At 39.4% G+C, this 17284-nt stretch overlaps 1 protein-coding gene across 1 annotated transcript in view; it reads right to left on the bottom strand.

Annotated features, from left to right (window-relative positions):
- The window catches only part of ADGRV1 (adhesion G protein-coupled receptor V1), a 508055-nt gene that overhangs the window by 75911 nt on the left and 414860 nt on the right, over positions 1-17284 (bottom strand). Inside the window, exon 86 of the mRNA XM_026498632.4 lies at positions 12142-12299. Within this exon, the coding sequence (XP_026354417.4) occupies positions 12142-12299 (158 nt within the window). The remainder of the gene's footprint in view (positions 1-12141; positions 12300-17284) is intronic.

Below are 17284 nucleotides of genomic sequence, written 5' to 3'. Positions count from 1 at the left end.
AGGGACATGGTAACCTTACGGAAGGGAGCACAGATATTTTTGACATCCTATTAATTGGAAGGAGTGGCCTCTTGGAACTGGTTGTAAGGAAAGTGATCTTTTATGGGGCAGGCCATTTCACTTACGATAAGGTAACTGAAAGGGTACTTTTGTGAAAGGGTCAGACCAAGTTTGTTACTGCCTTCCGGCCCAATGAAACTCAAACTTCACTTTTGATATGGTGGTGGTATACTTTTCTTCTGAAAGGAAATAACTTACAAAGATGTCACTTTCAACTTCCTGAGTTTTATAATATGTAAACTATTAAGTGGCATTATGATCACAGACACTGTGTCAATTATACATTTTTAAAGAAATTTATGATGCAATTGCTAATTCCCCAGATTACCCATCCCCACTTCCTATTTCCTTACCAACTCTATTTTCTTTTATTTCTGGATCTTCTCTTTAATATTGAAGCAGTTGATTACTGTGTGATCAAGCAATTATTTTGTAACTATATATATTTTAAAGAACTGGGTAGGCATTGAATCATAAATTGGAACTCTCTCTAAATAATGAGAATGGCAATAAAAAGTACATGGAAAAGTTGCAAATTGAGAATGGAATACATACCGAAGAATTTGGGATTTGGCTGACTAGAGAGAGTCACGGTGTATTACAGGATCACCACAATGACACCAAATGAGGTGACTCATAAAGCATAATGTTTTCGATGCCATAAATATTCCAAGATAAAACAGCCTTGAAAAACTGATTTTTATACACTCTAATAGAGTTTTATTTATTTATTTATTTATTTATTTATTTTTAAAAAGATTTTATTATTTATTTGACAGAGATAGAGACAGCCAGTGAGAGAGGGAACACAAGCAGGGGGAGTGGGAGAGGAAGAAGCAGGCTCATAGCGGAGGAGCCTGATGTGGGGCTCAATCCCATAACGCCGGGATCACGGCCTGAGCCGAAGGCAGATGCTTAACCGCTGTGCCACCCAGGCGCCCCTCTAATAGAGTTTTATATACATTCTTTGGCAACAGTCTGAATACAAATTTGAGAGAGACACATTAAAAAAAATCAGAAATTTTATTTTCATCAGCCAACTGTTGAATGGAAGACTTCAGTCATCCATTGAAAAAAGAAATGAATGTGCTCTTAGATCAAAGCAATAAACATGAATAACTGTTTCATGTAGCTTTCAAAGGGGAAGGAAGAAATGCCTCATTGGTAATTTTCCCAGGATATTAAATAAGGAAGGATCTGGGGGGAGGGGGAGGGAAGCCCTTTAAAAGAATGGAGAATGCCAGGAAAATTAAAATTTAAACTTTTTATTAATTTGCAGAAAAACTGCCAAGGAAATATATGGGAAATTCAGCCTATGTACAAAAATTATAAACAACTGGGAAAGTTTCATTGATTCTCTGGGTTCAACTGAAGCATGGCAATGGTATGCATACGTCAGTAGAAGATGCCAAGCACACTGAAGGTCAAAGAGCATGCAACACACCTAAGCAACGATGCCGCTGTGATGCTTTTAGACACTGACCATATGTATACCACACTGAACGTATCTTCCACTAACATCCAACTGAAACCTATTCAAGATGTGTATCAAGATGGAAGTTAATTTTAATTCCATTCCCTCTCCTCCCTGACAACCATAACTGATGACCTCAGCAAGTGAGAGTGAATTCAGTTGTGTTGTTTAAGTCCAGATTTACAGAAATCACCACCCTTTTAGGCAACAACATGAGTTCATTATGGCTGCAGTACATAGAGAGTTTATGTGGGTTAAGTCCCGGCATTTTCCTTTTATCCTATAGTCTAGAGATTACTACTGAATGATTTTAATGATGTGATCAGTTTCACTTTTTGTATGGCTCAGTGTGGAATGGAGACAGACAAGACTTGAGAGTATCAGTCTCAAGAGAGTTCCAATTGTCTAGGTATAAGATGGAGGGGGATATAACCCAGGCATTATGGACTAAATTGTGTCCCTCCAAAAGTTGCATGCCGAAGCCCTAACCCTCAATATAATGGTATTTGGAGATGAGGACTTACAGGGTAATTAAGTGATGAGGGTGGAATCCTTGTGATGGGATTACTGTGCTTATAAAAGGAAACATACAGGGTGAAGGAGATACATATCTGATTGTTTTCCATATCAATTACATACTGAAAAGTTGTTATGCTAATAAAAACACCAACACATACTGAGTGCTTAGTATGTTTCAGAGAGTGTACTAAAGACTTTATATGAATTAACACTGAATCCTTCTAACAGCTCTATAAAGTTATTTATTATTATGCCTGCACTACATGAGAATAGTGAGGACAACTAGGTATGTTTTAGTACCAGACAGAGAGGGAGCAGTCTTTCTTGGAAATTAGAAATTGAAGGAATCATTTACCAGACCAGATCACTTCAGATTCTTTCTGGGAAATGGAGTCTAATAATTTCTTTTATGGAATTAGTGTTTTCTAGGTTTAATTTAATGTTTACATATTATTTTTCTCAATTTAACTTTTTAAAAAAGTAATCTCTAGGCTCAACTTCTGGCTGAAACGCACGACCTCAAGATCAAGAGTCACATGCTCTACCAACTGAGCCAGCCAGGTGCCCCGCAATGGAACTTTTTTTTTAAAGATTTTCTTTTTAGGTAGTCCCTACACTAGGCTTGCGGCTTAAATTTACAACCCTGAGATCAAGAGTTGCATGCTCTACTGGGGTGCCTGGGTGGCTCAGTTGTTAAGCGTCTGCCTTCGGCTGAGGTCATGATCCCAGAGTCCTGGGATGGAGACCCACATCGGGCTCCCTGCTCAGCAGGAAGCCTGCTCTCCCTCTCCCACTGCCCCTGCTTGTGTTCCCTCTCTTGCTGTGTCTCTGTCAAATAAATAAAATCTTTTAAATAAATAAATAAATAAATAAATAAATAAATAAATAGAGTTGCATGCTCTCCTGACTGAGCCAGCCAGGCGCCCCTCAATGAAATTTCTGATAACAAAATGGGAAGGGGGGAATGCTTGGGTGGCTCAGTCAGTTAAGCGTCTCCCTTCGGCTCAGGTCATGATCCCAGGGTCCTGGGATCGAGTTCCGCATCAGGCTCCTTGCTCGGAGGGGATCCTGCTTCTCCCTCTGCTTGCCCCCCTCCCCCGCTTGCGCTCTTTCTCTCTCTCTGACAAATAAATAAATAAAATTAGAAAAAACAAAACAAAAACAAAATGGGAAGGGGTGAAGTACTGGTATTTGCAGTAATGGCAGCTCTGGAGAGCTTGAGACTCACCTATGGCTCTAATCACAGCTGCTCAATTTAACAGCTTTAGAACATGGACACTTTTCTAAGCCTCTCATTTCCACGATTTTCTTGTCTGATTATAGGAATAATGATACCTGCCTCAGAGGATTCCTGTAAAAACTGAGATAATATATACAAAATGCTTAGCTCAGTGGCTAGAGTATGGTGAGCCTTAATCGTCAGTGGTGTTGAGGATAATGACTATGACCACCAGGACATAGTTCACACCTGCTACTTATGTGTAGGTCAGCCCCCTACTCTTTCTTCCAACCGTATCTTATCCATACTCATTGCCCTCTGCCCACCTAGAAAATGTAAATTGAATTTAACAGTTTCATACCGAAATAGCCTCAATAGAGAACTACCCTTGTCCATCAGTATCCAGCAAAGACTAGGTAAAAGGAGGTTCAATGAGGTAAAGTTACTCAGCACACTTGAGTTGTAGAAAAACCCAGCTCTGCTATAAATGATCAGTCCCTTTTCTTCTTTGGTTACATGTGTAAAGCAGGAGTTGAGAGAAAGCTTAAATTTTTGTTTCAACTCTATTATTTTATTTTTTACTTTTATTTGGATGTCCTAAGGCTTAGGAAACTGACTCCTGATGTTATTGTTCTAAGAGTTTTTAAGATGCATTATCAAATGCTGCAGAAAGCAAACATTCAGGCACTACACATCATCTTTCGGTTCAAAGATTTCTAATTCGAATGTCTGAAGACAGAGGCCCTAGATATAAGTCTAAGCTGAGGATGAGCATCTGTAAAATTTCTTTAAGTGTTCTGGATTTTCTTTACCACCACTGGCAAAATGTGGGAGGACTGAATTGTGCTCACAAAGCTTTTTCAAGCTCAAGTGGAAGAGACTGTTCATTGTTTAGTGAGAAGTTCTGGGGTTTTCCTTAAGTCCCTAGGCATTGTTTTTTTATTTTCTTTTCAGCAATGGAATTGGGAGTAGACTGCAAACAAGTAGCTTACTGCCAAGGACATGTGAAACCTGTTATATTGGTCATTCTGGATCCTGTTCAAGCACATACTGTTACTAGGTAAGATTACTTTTACTTCACTTTAGTGGAAGTGTCGACTTTGCTTTAGGAAACAAAAATCCTATTTTTTTTCATTTTTATTTATAAACCACGTCTGTTTCTGCAAGCAATAAAATCTGAAGTGACAATGACATTCTTAGAATTTTGATGTGAGAATAATAAGGATTCTAGAACAAGAGTGTCTCAGCTATTGATTGCTACATAATAAACCACTAAAAAACCTAGTGGCTTAAGATAATTTATGATTTCTCACAGTCCTATAGTCTGGGCTGGGCAGTTTTTCAGGCTGGAACCTACAAGAAGGCTTCTTCACTCACATGTCTGGAATCAGAGCTGGGATGCCTGAAACAACTTGCCAAGCATGTCTATTCACATGGCTACTCCACACGACTAGCTTGGGGTTCCTAACACCATGGTGGTCTCAGGGTAATTGGACTTCTGGTGGCTGACTTCCAAGAGAAAGGAAGCTGAAAGTGCTAGTCCTCTTAAAGGCTAGGCCCATTATGGGACGGCCTCACTCCAATCACGTCATACGAGTCTGAGCAAGTCCAAAGCCAGTCCAGATTTCAAGGGAGGGGAAAAAAAAGATTCCACCGCTTTCTCTGAGGAGAAGCACACATGCAAAGGGCGAGGAACAACGGATGGTGGCCATCTCTGGAGAACACAGCGCAGAGTGTACTGCATTTGTCAGGAGCTCTTTCCTTTTCTTCTCTTTCCTTTGGATTTCACCAAGTTTCCTGAAACCCTTTTTTAAATTTTCAAAATGTCCAGAGAGTAAAAAGTCACTCAAATTTAGGGTGTAAGGGATTACATTATATATTCATTATAACAAGTTTTTCCAATGATTTTCATAATTTTGATGCAATCTTTATTTATTTTACTGTTGCTGTTCACTCTACATATGAGGAAATGGAGCCTCAGAAAAAATGGAAGCATTCATCCTAGAATATGCTCCCAAGTAGAGAAGTGGTCATTATAGTACCAGAGACTCGACACATCTCAGATTTATGCTATCCACAGGTAGCTGGATCAAGCCACCATTACCTTTTTATATAACATACTGAAACATATGTGTGGGATTTTATAAGAAAAGGATTTGTAATCAGCCATTTCCTCTTTTTATTCAAATTAATTTTCCTTCCCTGATCCATGAATCATTCCTCACATAGGAATTGGATGATGATTCAGAAAGAACCAGTAAATTCTAATGAGCCCAAAAGGAGAGACAAGCTTATCATTGCCAGAGATCAAAACCAAACCCTAAAATTATAGGCTTTGTTTAAAATGCTGTTTCAGACATTGAAATCTAGTTCAGGGAACATACCTTTTTCCTGACTCATTCTCACTGCACACTCACCACACTGAAGGGAGGGGGCCGCCAGTGAATCTCATTAGGAGCACTGACCTTCGAAAATGTGGTTCATAGCAGTCTGGCAGCTAAAGGGCCACGAATGCCAAGCTGTAATCACTGCCCCAGACCACACTCAGAAAAGGAAAGGATTGACAGTGGCCATCTTTGGGAGAATACAGCACGAGAGTGTATTTTATTTACTGGCAGCTTCTTTTCTGTCTCTTTTCCTTAGATTTCATCGAGTGTATCTGAACTCTGAAATTAAAGGCTAGCAGGACCAAAAAAGTCACTCAAAATACAGAGGGTAAAGGGACTGGTACTTAGCAGTCATAACTAAACACAGCAGTGTTGATATAAAATTTCTCCTCTTGTCAGACACATCTAATCTGCATAAGAGTGATTTGTTTGGAGAACAGTTCTATAGAAATATGGAAGATTCTAGGCCTAACGAAATGATGGATGCAAGCTCTTTAGTTACTCAAAGAGGTCTGATGCTGGAGTTAACTAATCACATCCCTTTACCAAACCTAAAACTCGAAGATAAGTAATTAGTCACAATCATCCCAGTTACCTAAACACAAAAACCAGCTTGGCTATAAGAAAACTAGGAATTGACCTTTCCTTCTCATAATGCACCTAACTCATTGTTAAAATGATTTTAAAAAAACCCTTAGCAACATATGACCCCAAATACTCCAAATTTACACATCATTTGTAAAACTAGGAAACTGTGCTTTTATGAGAAAAGGAGATTTACTTTCAGCTCTTGATTCATTACTTGAGAATCTATTTCTCACGATACTATCTATCTAAAAACGCTCATCCAGTTACAAAAATGCAGGGCAAAACATAACTAAATTACAAACCATTTAAACTGCCTTCGGAAAAACAGGCTGCTTTTGTGTACGCCTGGAAACCGCAGAACCAAGTGGAATATGCTTGAGACTAATTAGAACTGCTTCCTTCTCAGGTATTAAGTGCATGGGGTGGAAAAAGGGCAGGTTTCTCAGAGGAAAGCGGAGAAGAGCCTGGGCCCCAGTCTGCGTGTTGCCTTTGAGGCCGAGTTCTGCGGAGAGGTTGCATCGAGGCATCTGAACTCCGGAGTGGAGCTGGTGCCACTTACAACAATATAGAATATTAGAAGCCAAGAAAAGGTGCTCATTCTCCAGTTTTTCAAAAATACAGACATAGGAACTTTCAAAATGTACTTTACACTTTGCTAATATACTGGACTCCTCAGCATCCTCTTTACCCCCCCTTTTTACAATAGAGATATTTATTTTATGTGTAATTGTATTATTTTTTTTTCAATCCTGAAAAATTCTTAACCATTACCTCTTCGAATCTTCGTTTTCTCCATTCCCTACGTTCTTTTCTTTTGGTCATCTGTTCTCATAACTCCTAGCGTAGTTTTCATATTTTCTCTTTTTGTATGTTACCTTGGTGAATTCCTCAATCCTAGTGTTAGATTCTAATTCATTCCTTGTCTCTGCTTCTCACCTAGGGTTTATCTCAAATATTAAGATATTTCAAAATTTCAAAGAGTATATTTTTCAGTGCCAAGATTTCTGAAATTATTTCATTTTCCTGTTTGCCTGTTTTTATATTGTTTACACCTATTTTTGTTTTTTATGTTTCAATTTTTTTAGTGGATAAATATTTCTTTATATCGGGGTCAGCTGTTAAACCTTTTCTGAGTAAATGGCCAGATATTAAATATGTTAGGTTTTGCAGGCCACATGGTCCCAGTTGCAACAACATAGACTTAACTCTGGCATTATGAGAGCAACCACAGAATATATGTAAACAAACGGGTGTGGCTCAGTTCCAAGAAAAATTTACTTACAAAAACAGGTCACTGCAGTCACTTTGGAAAACAGTGTGGCAGTGCCTCAAAATATTAAACACAAAGCTGCCATATGACCCAGCCATTCCACTGCTAGGTATATACCCAAAAGAAAGGAAAACCTATGTTAACACAAAAACTTGTATACGAATGTCCATAGCAGCATTTTTCATAATATCCAAAAGGTGGAGATGACCCAACTGTCCATCAACTGATGAACAGATGAGCAAAATGTAGTGTGTGCGTACAGTTGGATATTATTTGTCAGTTAAAACACCACCAACAATGAAGTGTTGGTACCTGCTATAATACACACGAACTTTGAAAACATTACGCTAAGGGAAGGAAGCCAGACGCAAAAGACCACATATTCTGGGGCGCCTGGGTGGCACAGCGGTTAAGCGTCTGCCTTCGGCTCAGGGCGTGATCCCGGCGTTATGGGATCGAGCCCCACATCAGGCTCCTCCGCTATGAGCCTGATTCTTCCTCTCCCACTCCCCCTGCTTGTGTTCCCTCTCTCGCTGGCTGTCTCTCTCTCTGTCAAATAAATAAATAAAATCTTTAAAAAAAAAAAAAAGACCACATATTCTATGATCCAATTATAGGAAATGTCCAGAACAGACATATAGAGAGAGATAGAAAGTTGATTAATGGTTACCTGGGGCCTAAGATGGGGAGTGCCTGCTAATGGGGATGGGCTTTCTTTCTGAGGTCATGAAAATGTTCTCAATTAGCTTATGGTGATAGTCACACGATTATATAAATATAAAAAAAGACTGTGGCCTACACAATTTAAACAGAGGACCTCTGCATGTGAATAATATCTCAACGAAGCTTTTACCAAAGAGACGAAATGGGCAAACAGGTGAGTGGCCAGGAGGCCCATAGTCTGAGGATTCCTGCTCTATATTTTCAAGGATCCTAATATACTTATCAAAGTTATTCATAGTTTATTCTCTATTCAAAATTTTTTTTGGCTTAAATTCATCTTTTTGATTGCTGATTTTAAGGGCTATCTGTTGGTTTTCCTCCAATGTTGGAAACTTTTAAATGGCAGCTAATCTTGAGTAGAAAGCATTTGTCGCTTTGGTTGTTCTCTCTGTCTGCCTGCCTTTTTCTGTCTTATGTTTTATGGGTACCTTCACTCAGCTCTCCTGCTCCAAGAGAACTAGTTTGATGTCTTGGGCTTCCTGTCCCCATGGTGACATGTGATATGCTAGCTATTCAGTCTGCAAACTCTAGAGAACTGGGCCCAGGCACTTGATGAGATGCTTCGTCTGCCTTCTCCTTGGACTTCCAAATTCCTGTAAGCCAAAGCACAGGCTACTGTGGCAGGGCTTTTTCAGGCTTTTTTCATGCAGGTGCTATTGCCCCAGTCTACTTGCCTTGGGGAAAATTAGGTCCTGATTCACTCCCACAGCAGCTGAGCTACTCCTGCATCCACTGGCTTGTGGACCCAGAAAACACTGGATCCATGCTTTTGGTCCAGTTCATTACTTTGTGTTCCTGCTCTGTTTCTGAGCCACAGAGATATTTACTTTAAAAAATATTTTCTCTTGTTATATCCTGTCTTTAACTCCTATGGAGCAGGGCAGAGGGTCATACATGAATTTACAGTGCCATCTGACTAGACACTTTTTAATGCAATGGAATGTTAGCAAAAAGATTCAAAAAGAGTATCAAATGCTCCTTGGTAGAGATTTTTTTTTCTTCTAGAAATCTTAAATTTGAAATAAGTGGAGCATATTCAAATGCGGTTGTGTTACAGTAGGTTGCAAATAAAATATAAAAGATTAGGCCAGCAGTCAGAGCTGAACACATATTTTTGGGGATCACACAGAAGTCAAGAAAAAAATTATAGCCCCAATGATAATAACGTTCAAAGTGATACCCAACAAACAGATCAATGAGATAAATCCTCTAATTTTTGCTTTTGATGATATAACAGATTCCTCTTCTTTTTAATGCTATATTTAGCTTAAGGATCCAAACCTATAAGATTTTATGGTGCATTTATGATTATGAACTTATTGATTTATTATATTAACTATTAACAATAATTAATATTAACAATATCAACTATGCTCCTGCTATCCACTGAGCACTCTACAAGGCCATGGTGATACAGAGATCAATAATAAATGGTCCTTGCCCTCCAAGAATTCCTAATTTATTAATGAAATCAACCACACACACACACACACACACACACACTGAAAGAAGTCACCATTTCATTCTCGGATAAGTACTGTAATGGCTGTAGGGACAAAGTGTCTCACAGCCATAGATGAGGAAATGAGCAATCCTTACTTGGTGTGGTTCTGTGAAGAGGCGATTGCAAAGGCTTCAGGGAAGAGGTAGCATGTTGGGAATTTCTAGAACTTCTATAAAGGACTGAGTAGTACCTTGTTGGAAAGGGCTCTAGGGGAATTAACTTGTGCTTATCCAGCAAACCGTTTTTACTTAGATTATGGGTTTATTTTGGACAGGTGCGGAGAGTGAATGAGGATTATGGGAGGGTAATAAACTCCTTCCACCTCTCTCTCATCCACATTTCCTCACATTACTTACGAAACACATGGGTTTTATCAACTAATGATGAAGAGTTCAAAGTAGAGGTCTCCTTACATGAGCAAAGATGACAGGATCAGGTAATTTTAGGAAAGAGTAAATACGTGGCATGGTCAGAATGTAGGATAAACAGGAACTGACTTGGGGATGAAAAGATAGCCCAGGGGTGGGTGGACTGTAGGGACTCCTGTATTGTAGGCCAAAGAGACTGGACTTTTCTCAGGCCATGAGAGAGAACCTGAATGACTGTAATGCTGGAGTTGACGGAATCCACTTTACATTTGTGAAATACAGACATCTAAGAAAATGAGATGGAGAAGGAAAAGATTAGAACTAGGGACCACTCAGGAAAATACTGTAAGAGTCCAAGTGTGAATTAATGACTATTAGACCAAATTGTCATGGGAATAGGGGAATTAAAAATATAATTTTTTTTATTTGAAAAGCTACAATGGAACAATGCTCCTATTAATATTTCATGGCAAGAGGTTTCCCTAGTTGAGAAACAAGTGCTGAAGCTTTTAGCATTATGTTTAATGCTTGAGGGCTATGTTTTTCAGATAATTGGAGTATTATTATCTACTATATCTATGATGGAGCATATCCAAAAGGTGATTTAGCCATGAAGAAGAATGAACTCATTAGGTTAGGCCCTTATGTTATCACTTTTGCAAACATGCAAACACTGGCACTTTTACATCATATGGAAAACAGAAGAAATTTTATCATTTGGGGAAAGAAACAAACCTTCTGCTCAAAAAAGAATACGTATTTTAATAAAAGAATCCCAAGTTGAATAAAAGCACAGGTTCTGAGTAAATTCTACGTCCCATGAAAAAGTAGGATTTCTACATTATGAATATTGCTTCTTTTACTGAGGAATTTAAGATTAATTATAACCTTAAATAATATTTCTGCTCACACAATGATTGCATGCTTAAATGGGAAAGAAGAGAGAAGAGCTGGCTAGATACAGCTATCCTACAAACTACCCCACAAACTAATATCAACAAGTCCCTTCTCTTTACATCGTGAGGAAAATCTTTGCACGTGTTCCTGATCCATTTCAGGAACTAGAAGGCTCTTCATACATTAGACGGTCTCCTTTCCTTATTCTGTGACAGTATCTACTCAGCTGCTGCTGATGTATTAGACACTATTCAAGGGACTTCATATATGGTATCTTGCTTAAACTTCAAAAAGCTCTTAAAATGTGAGAATTCTTCTCACACATTTGGTTTTCGATCTATAAAAACTTAGAAAAGAGGAGACTTCTTCATTGGCCCAAGAGGGATCCCCCAGCCCCAGTTCACAAGATTCTTTCTCATGTCCCCGTCACTCACACCATTTTAGAGGGAATTTTCTCTATGTAGGTGTGTGGCTATTGTTCCTAGTTAAGAAAAGTCCTAAGAGACTCTAATCTAACAACAACAACAAAAAAGAATCAGATCATAAAAACCTGCGTTAAGTATGATTCAAAGGGAAAAAATGAGCTGCAGTGAAAGCCAACTTGAGCTGGAAAGACTTGCACTCTTAAGTAACCAGACATGTGTAGCCAGTTATGAAGCTGTCCGATCACATATGTTTTTAAACATCTGTCAGCACAATCAGAACTCCACATGCAAACTGCGGCACTCACGAGTGTCAGGGAGGGATGTCTGTGATGAAGTCTCAGAAGCTGAGAGAAAGGAATAGATTTCACAGGCTGAACACAGGCGGTTACTGCTTGACTTGAAGAAAGCTTGGGAAAGCAGCTCCCAAGGCTGTGGGGCATTTAATTGAACATTAATATCTTATGGGCAAAACTGGAAGCAGCAGTAAAACCTACGGAGCCCTGAAGAAAGAGACACGTCAGGAAGGGCCAAGAAGCGGGAGAAACTAGGGAGTCATAGCTTAACGTATGGTTTCAGAGCTGGAAACTGAGCCTAACTTCCCTCCCTCCTTCTTCACTCCCTCCCTCCCTCTCTCCCTTTCTTTTTTGGTAAAAATTATTCAGTGACATTTTCCCATCTCCAAAGTGCAAATAGGGTTGCTTCCAAACCTGCAGCATTTGTTCTTCCTCTGAAGACATCGTCATATGCTTTCCACTGCGGCTTCACCTGGTAGGCGTGGATAAACACCACGAACACCACCACAAGGCACATTAAAGGAACAAGGGCCGCAGTGAACAGAGCCGCATAGATGTTTGGGATGAAACACCTGTAAGAGAAAAGAGGGGACGAGATAGCTCAGACAACTTCACTATAAACGTTCCTATATTTGGAATGTGTTACGTCATCACTTTATGCTAGCTCTTTGTATCGAAATGTTGGCAAAAGCAAAGTTTTGGTTTGCCAGATTGGAGCTTTGTTTGAGTAAAGGCTACACGATTAAATCTAACCCACTGCTTCACAAAGTCGGTTCCATGGAGCACACACACCCCTGAGGTGCTCAGAAAACTTTAACAGAGGTTATGGCAAAATAAATTTGAGAAGTGCACGTTCACTTTTCTAGCTCTATCTTATTGGCCTAATAGACCAAGGTCTCAGTGAGCACTCCATAAAAGGCAAATTGAGGATTCCTAGGCTCATTCTGTTATTTCCACAATCTTGTTTTTTGAGTGAAAGACAGTTTTGTCATTTCTAAGTTATACATTTTTTTCTTCTTTTTAAAAAAGATTTTATCTATTTGAGAGAGAGAGAGAAGGACCAGGGCGAAGGGGCAGAGGGAGAGGAAGAAGCAGACTCCCCGCTGAGCAGAGAGCCAGACTCCCCCCACCCCGGGGGGGTGGGGAGGGCTCCGTCCCAGGACTCTGGGATCATGACCCAAGCTGAAGGCAGACGCTCAACCGACTGAGCCACCCAGGCACCCCTAAGTCATACATTTTCCCAAGAACCATTAATTCTCTTGGGAATGATGGTAACTTCCCACTTGGAAGTTCTACTACACAACTGTATGATTACTGGAATTTATTTAGATCAATGAGGTCCAAGGTAAACTCACATTATTTGTTTTGGTAACACTGAAATTCCATGGAAAATGGTTTCAGGAATGTTCCTGGAAATTTTTACTCATTGGCCATAAAATCCTCTTGTTCTTTACATAAGAAATGTCAAAAATGTCTAAAAAATGTCAAAATGGAGGACTGTTAAATAGGCTTTGAGTATCTAAAACTGTGCTTCTGAGGTATTATAAAGAACACACCTCCTACAACTTATAATACTCCTACAACTTATAATAGTACTTTTAATTACAAGAAATCTTAAGAGTAGGGAGTGACTCCTTTCAAATATCTTTTCCTAACTTTTCCATTTTTATTATCTATAAACCTAGATTATAACAGAGCCAAAAATAATGGATTCTAAAGAAAACTTAAGGAAAAATTATAAACTATTTAGAAGGAAACCTCAAAATCCAAAATATAGGTAATCAGGAGAAACAGACATTCCAGCAACTGGGAAAACAGTGCCTCAATTTCAGATTTAAAAAGAGATACATTATTAAAGACCCTTATTCAGGTATTATTTCTAATGAACATGATCTGGCAAATGTATTCCTCAAGTAAACAAGACACATTTCAAGAGATATTTCAATACACATTCTGCATCTGCAAAGAGATGTCAGAATGATGAACATCCTGGCTTTTAGAATTTAATTTGGACAGCACAAAGCCTAAATCATTCCCTGTACACTCATCTGTATGTCAGAAGACCTGTATCTTGTAGGTAAAAGGCATAGGATTAAATAAAACGGGCAAACGTTAATGGCTTTGATCTTGAATATATTTCTGCACTAAAAATAGTAGTCACGTTGCTTACCTATTTTCTGCACACTGGCTTTAAACAATTGTTTTCATCTGAATTATGGATTCACTGCCAGAGACTGGCCGAAAGGTGCTTAGACCAACACGGATACTGACAAAGAAACTCATACAGGCTTCAGTACTTTATTTCTACCTTGAAAAATGTCATGACAATTCAACTTCAGCCTGTAAAATGGGGTTACTGAATCTACTGTTACCTGCTCAGGGAGTAGTAAACATTTCATACCAAGTGCTATGGCATAGGTTTGACCCTTCAACACCTACATTTCCCAGGGGCTGACCACATTTGGCTCTCATGTCTCCATTTGAAATGCTTTCCGAAAAACTTTTTTACTTTAGAAGACAACCTTTGAAAGTAGAACCCCAACAAATGGCACACTATCCTGGTTAAAAAAAAATAAAAGAGGCAAAGTGAACCCCTAGGAAGTTAGAAGTGACCAGTGGCTCTTGGGAAGAGAAGAGACTTCTCTAAGTGTCACAGCTCTTAAAAATCTCCTTTGCAACTCTCCCTGCTTGTATGATGACTTGGTCATGCTGGCCCATTCTTTCAGAGAAGGGTAAGGAAAATTATCTCATTCTGAAGTGACCCACTTTCTCCCATTTCTTCAGAGCGGCACAAGTCATGGCCTCTCACAAGCACTGGGCTGTTGAGAGCGCCCGAAGTTCGTCCTCCACCTTGATGAGGAGGGCTTTGGCACCACAGCGTGCCTGCTCCTGGTGGCATGCACTTCCTGCCTTCTTGGGCACCTCAGCACTGCTGTCCCGCATGGCCCTGCCTGCACCCACTTCTGTGTAGCGGTGACTCCGTGCCAGTCTTCCGCCAACCAAAAATGATCTGCCTTAGGGATGACCGTACTACCTCTCTTAGGGACTAGGGAGCCGGACAACTCTCCTGCAACACTATCAAATGAGACAGCTGCAAATGAGACAGGGCTAAAAGGGTAACCCACCAGTGCAGATAGCAGTCAGGGCCCCCACACTCCCATGACACCGCCATGGAAAGTAGGTGAAGCAGGCTATGTCATTCCACATCCTCAAATTATATTTCATACAGGAACACCTTCTTTTAAATTCTCCTCATTTAACTTTTCCTTTAAAGCTAAAAGGTATTACTAGAATTTTCTGACCAATATAGTCTGAATGGGATTTCTACTGGCATAGAATAAAACTTCTGACATAGGTTTAAAAGTGCCCAAGATAAATGAAGTATATTCCACCCTTAAAAGAAAAAACAAAGAACAACAACTACGACGACAACAACAACAAAAACAAAGGCTTGCCAACCAGAATTTCTTTCAGTCCAATTGAATAAGATATATAGTATACCCAGGTAGTTTGAGGATTAGATCATATGAATGTGATGCGTGGAGTTAGGAAACTGTGAATATCACGTTAGAAATCATTTCTGAAAAAAAGGTTGGGAACAAATTCTTGGAAAAACTGAATGTAATGTAAGAACCGAGGAGACTGTTTGCTCTGCACACATAAGAGCTGTGGAAGCAGGAGACGAACGCTCTGGCAGCTATCGCTTCAAGAAGAGTTCTGGCAGTCACCAGAGAAATGAGACAAAGGCCATGTGGATTTGCTTGCTTAAAAAGGGTGAGGAAAATGTGTTCCTTAAAATTACCAGCTCACCCAGCTTCAAAGTATTCTGGTGACCCTTCTCTCTTTTGGTGTTGAATGCTCTTCTGGATTCTTGCAATCACATGACTAACTTTTGCTGTTTCCTTTTCAACTTTCATGGGTAAATTTCCTTTCTTATTATAACCCACAGACAATCTAATTTATTTCAAAATCTTGTCAGGATTTCATCCTTTTCTCTATTTTTGGCCAGATGATACAAGAAGATGCTCTTTCATTATCTTCTGTGTACCCCCTTCCAGTCTACTCTTAGAGCATTCACAATGCTTTATGTCACTTTCTAATTTCGTAAGATTATTACCTCGCCTAGGTAGCACTTTATATTTACCGAAGTGTTTTCACTTGCATAACCTAACTTGGTATAAAAAAAATATGTGGGTGGCATGGGGTTTCTCAGTTTCTTTTTTCCTGTATGAAATCAGCATAAGAAGGAACTCAGAAGCAGAGGCGTCCAGGAGAGATATAAGCTCCACTTAAAACTGCTGAAAATACTGGGCGGGATGCTGGGAACTCCTTGTATGTGAGACTGTGATTTGAGTCCATTTAAATTATATTTTAAAGAACACGCTGACCCTGGTAGACTGGAGGACTTGAAATCCAGAGTAACCTCTGGATTACATAGGTAATGAAAAAAGAACTAGCTAATGAAAAAATAATACAGGTGACCCTTGAACAATGGCAGGGGTTAGAGGCGCTGACCCTCTGTTCCAGTCAAAAATCCAAGCCTTGGGGCGCCTGGCTGGCTCAGTCAGTAGTGCCTGTGACTCTTGATGTCAGGGTCATGAGTTGGGCATGGAGTCTGGGCGTGGAGTCTACTTAATTAAAAAAAAATTTTTTTTTAAATCCATGTATAAATTTTGGCTCCCCCCAAAAATTAACTACTGAAAGCCTGCTGGTGACTGGAAGCCTTACTGATAAACATAAATGGTTGATTAACACATATTTTGTATGTGATATGTATTCTACACTCTACAGTTAGAATAAAGTAAGCTAGAGGAAAAAAATTACTAAGAAAATCATAAGGAAGAAAAACACATTTACAGCATGTACTGTTATTTATTAAGAAAAAAAAAAAAGCCGTGTATAAGAGGACCCGCACATTTCAAACCGTGCTGTTCAAGGGTCAACTCTAAATGTTTGTTTCCAAGGTCTTCTTTGTAACTACTTCTCTTCAGTAAGACAGTGATAACAGTCATGACTCCCAGGCCCATGTGCCAACCTCCCGCAAGGCAAGTCTACCTAAGATTTCTTGAACGATGGCACCTACATCTATAACTACATTTGTTGTTTCAACCAACTTTTTCTTTCTGGAAACTCCTCGTGATACACTACTTTATCTGGAGATAAAGGAGATGGTCTGTCAGTTTTAGTCTAGAAATTTACTTAATGTATGATGAATAAAAAACTGTTCATTTATTGCAAATTGGTTTCTACTTTGTGTGGAAAGTACAGGGGTGCCTGGGTGGCGCAGTCAGTTAAGTGTCCCGACTCTTGGCTTCTGCTCAGGTCATGAGAACGAGCCGGTGTCGGTATCGGGCTCCAAGCTTGGCATAGAGTCTGCTTGAGATTCTCTCTCTCCCTCCCCCTCTTCCCCTTCCCCTGCTCGTGCTCTCTCTCTCAAATAAATAAATCTTAAAAAAAGTACAATATATGTTTATTGGCCCTAATTGAAGAATGCAGATGTTATTCATTGTGCAGATGCTTATCGTTTATAAATAAAATCTAAGCCAATACTTGTTTT

This window comes from Ursus arctos, unplaced genomic scaffold, assembly GCF_023065955.2.
Source record: "Ursus arctos isolate Adak ecotype North America unplaced genomic scaffold, UrsArc2.0 scaffold_5, whole genome shotgun sequence".
NCBI classification, from domain to species: Eukaryota; Metazoa; Chordata; class Mammalia; order Carnivora; family Ursidae; genus Ursus; species Ursus arctos.
Note: the sequence above shows the minus strand (reverse complement) of the source record. Positions and strands in the feature narration are given on the sequence as shown.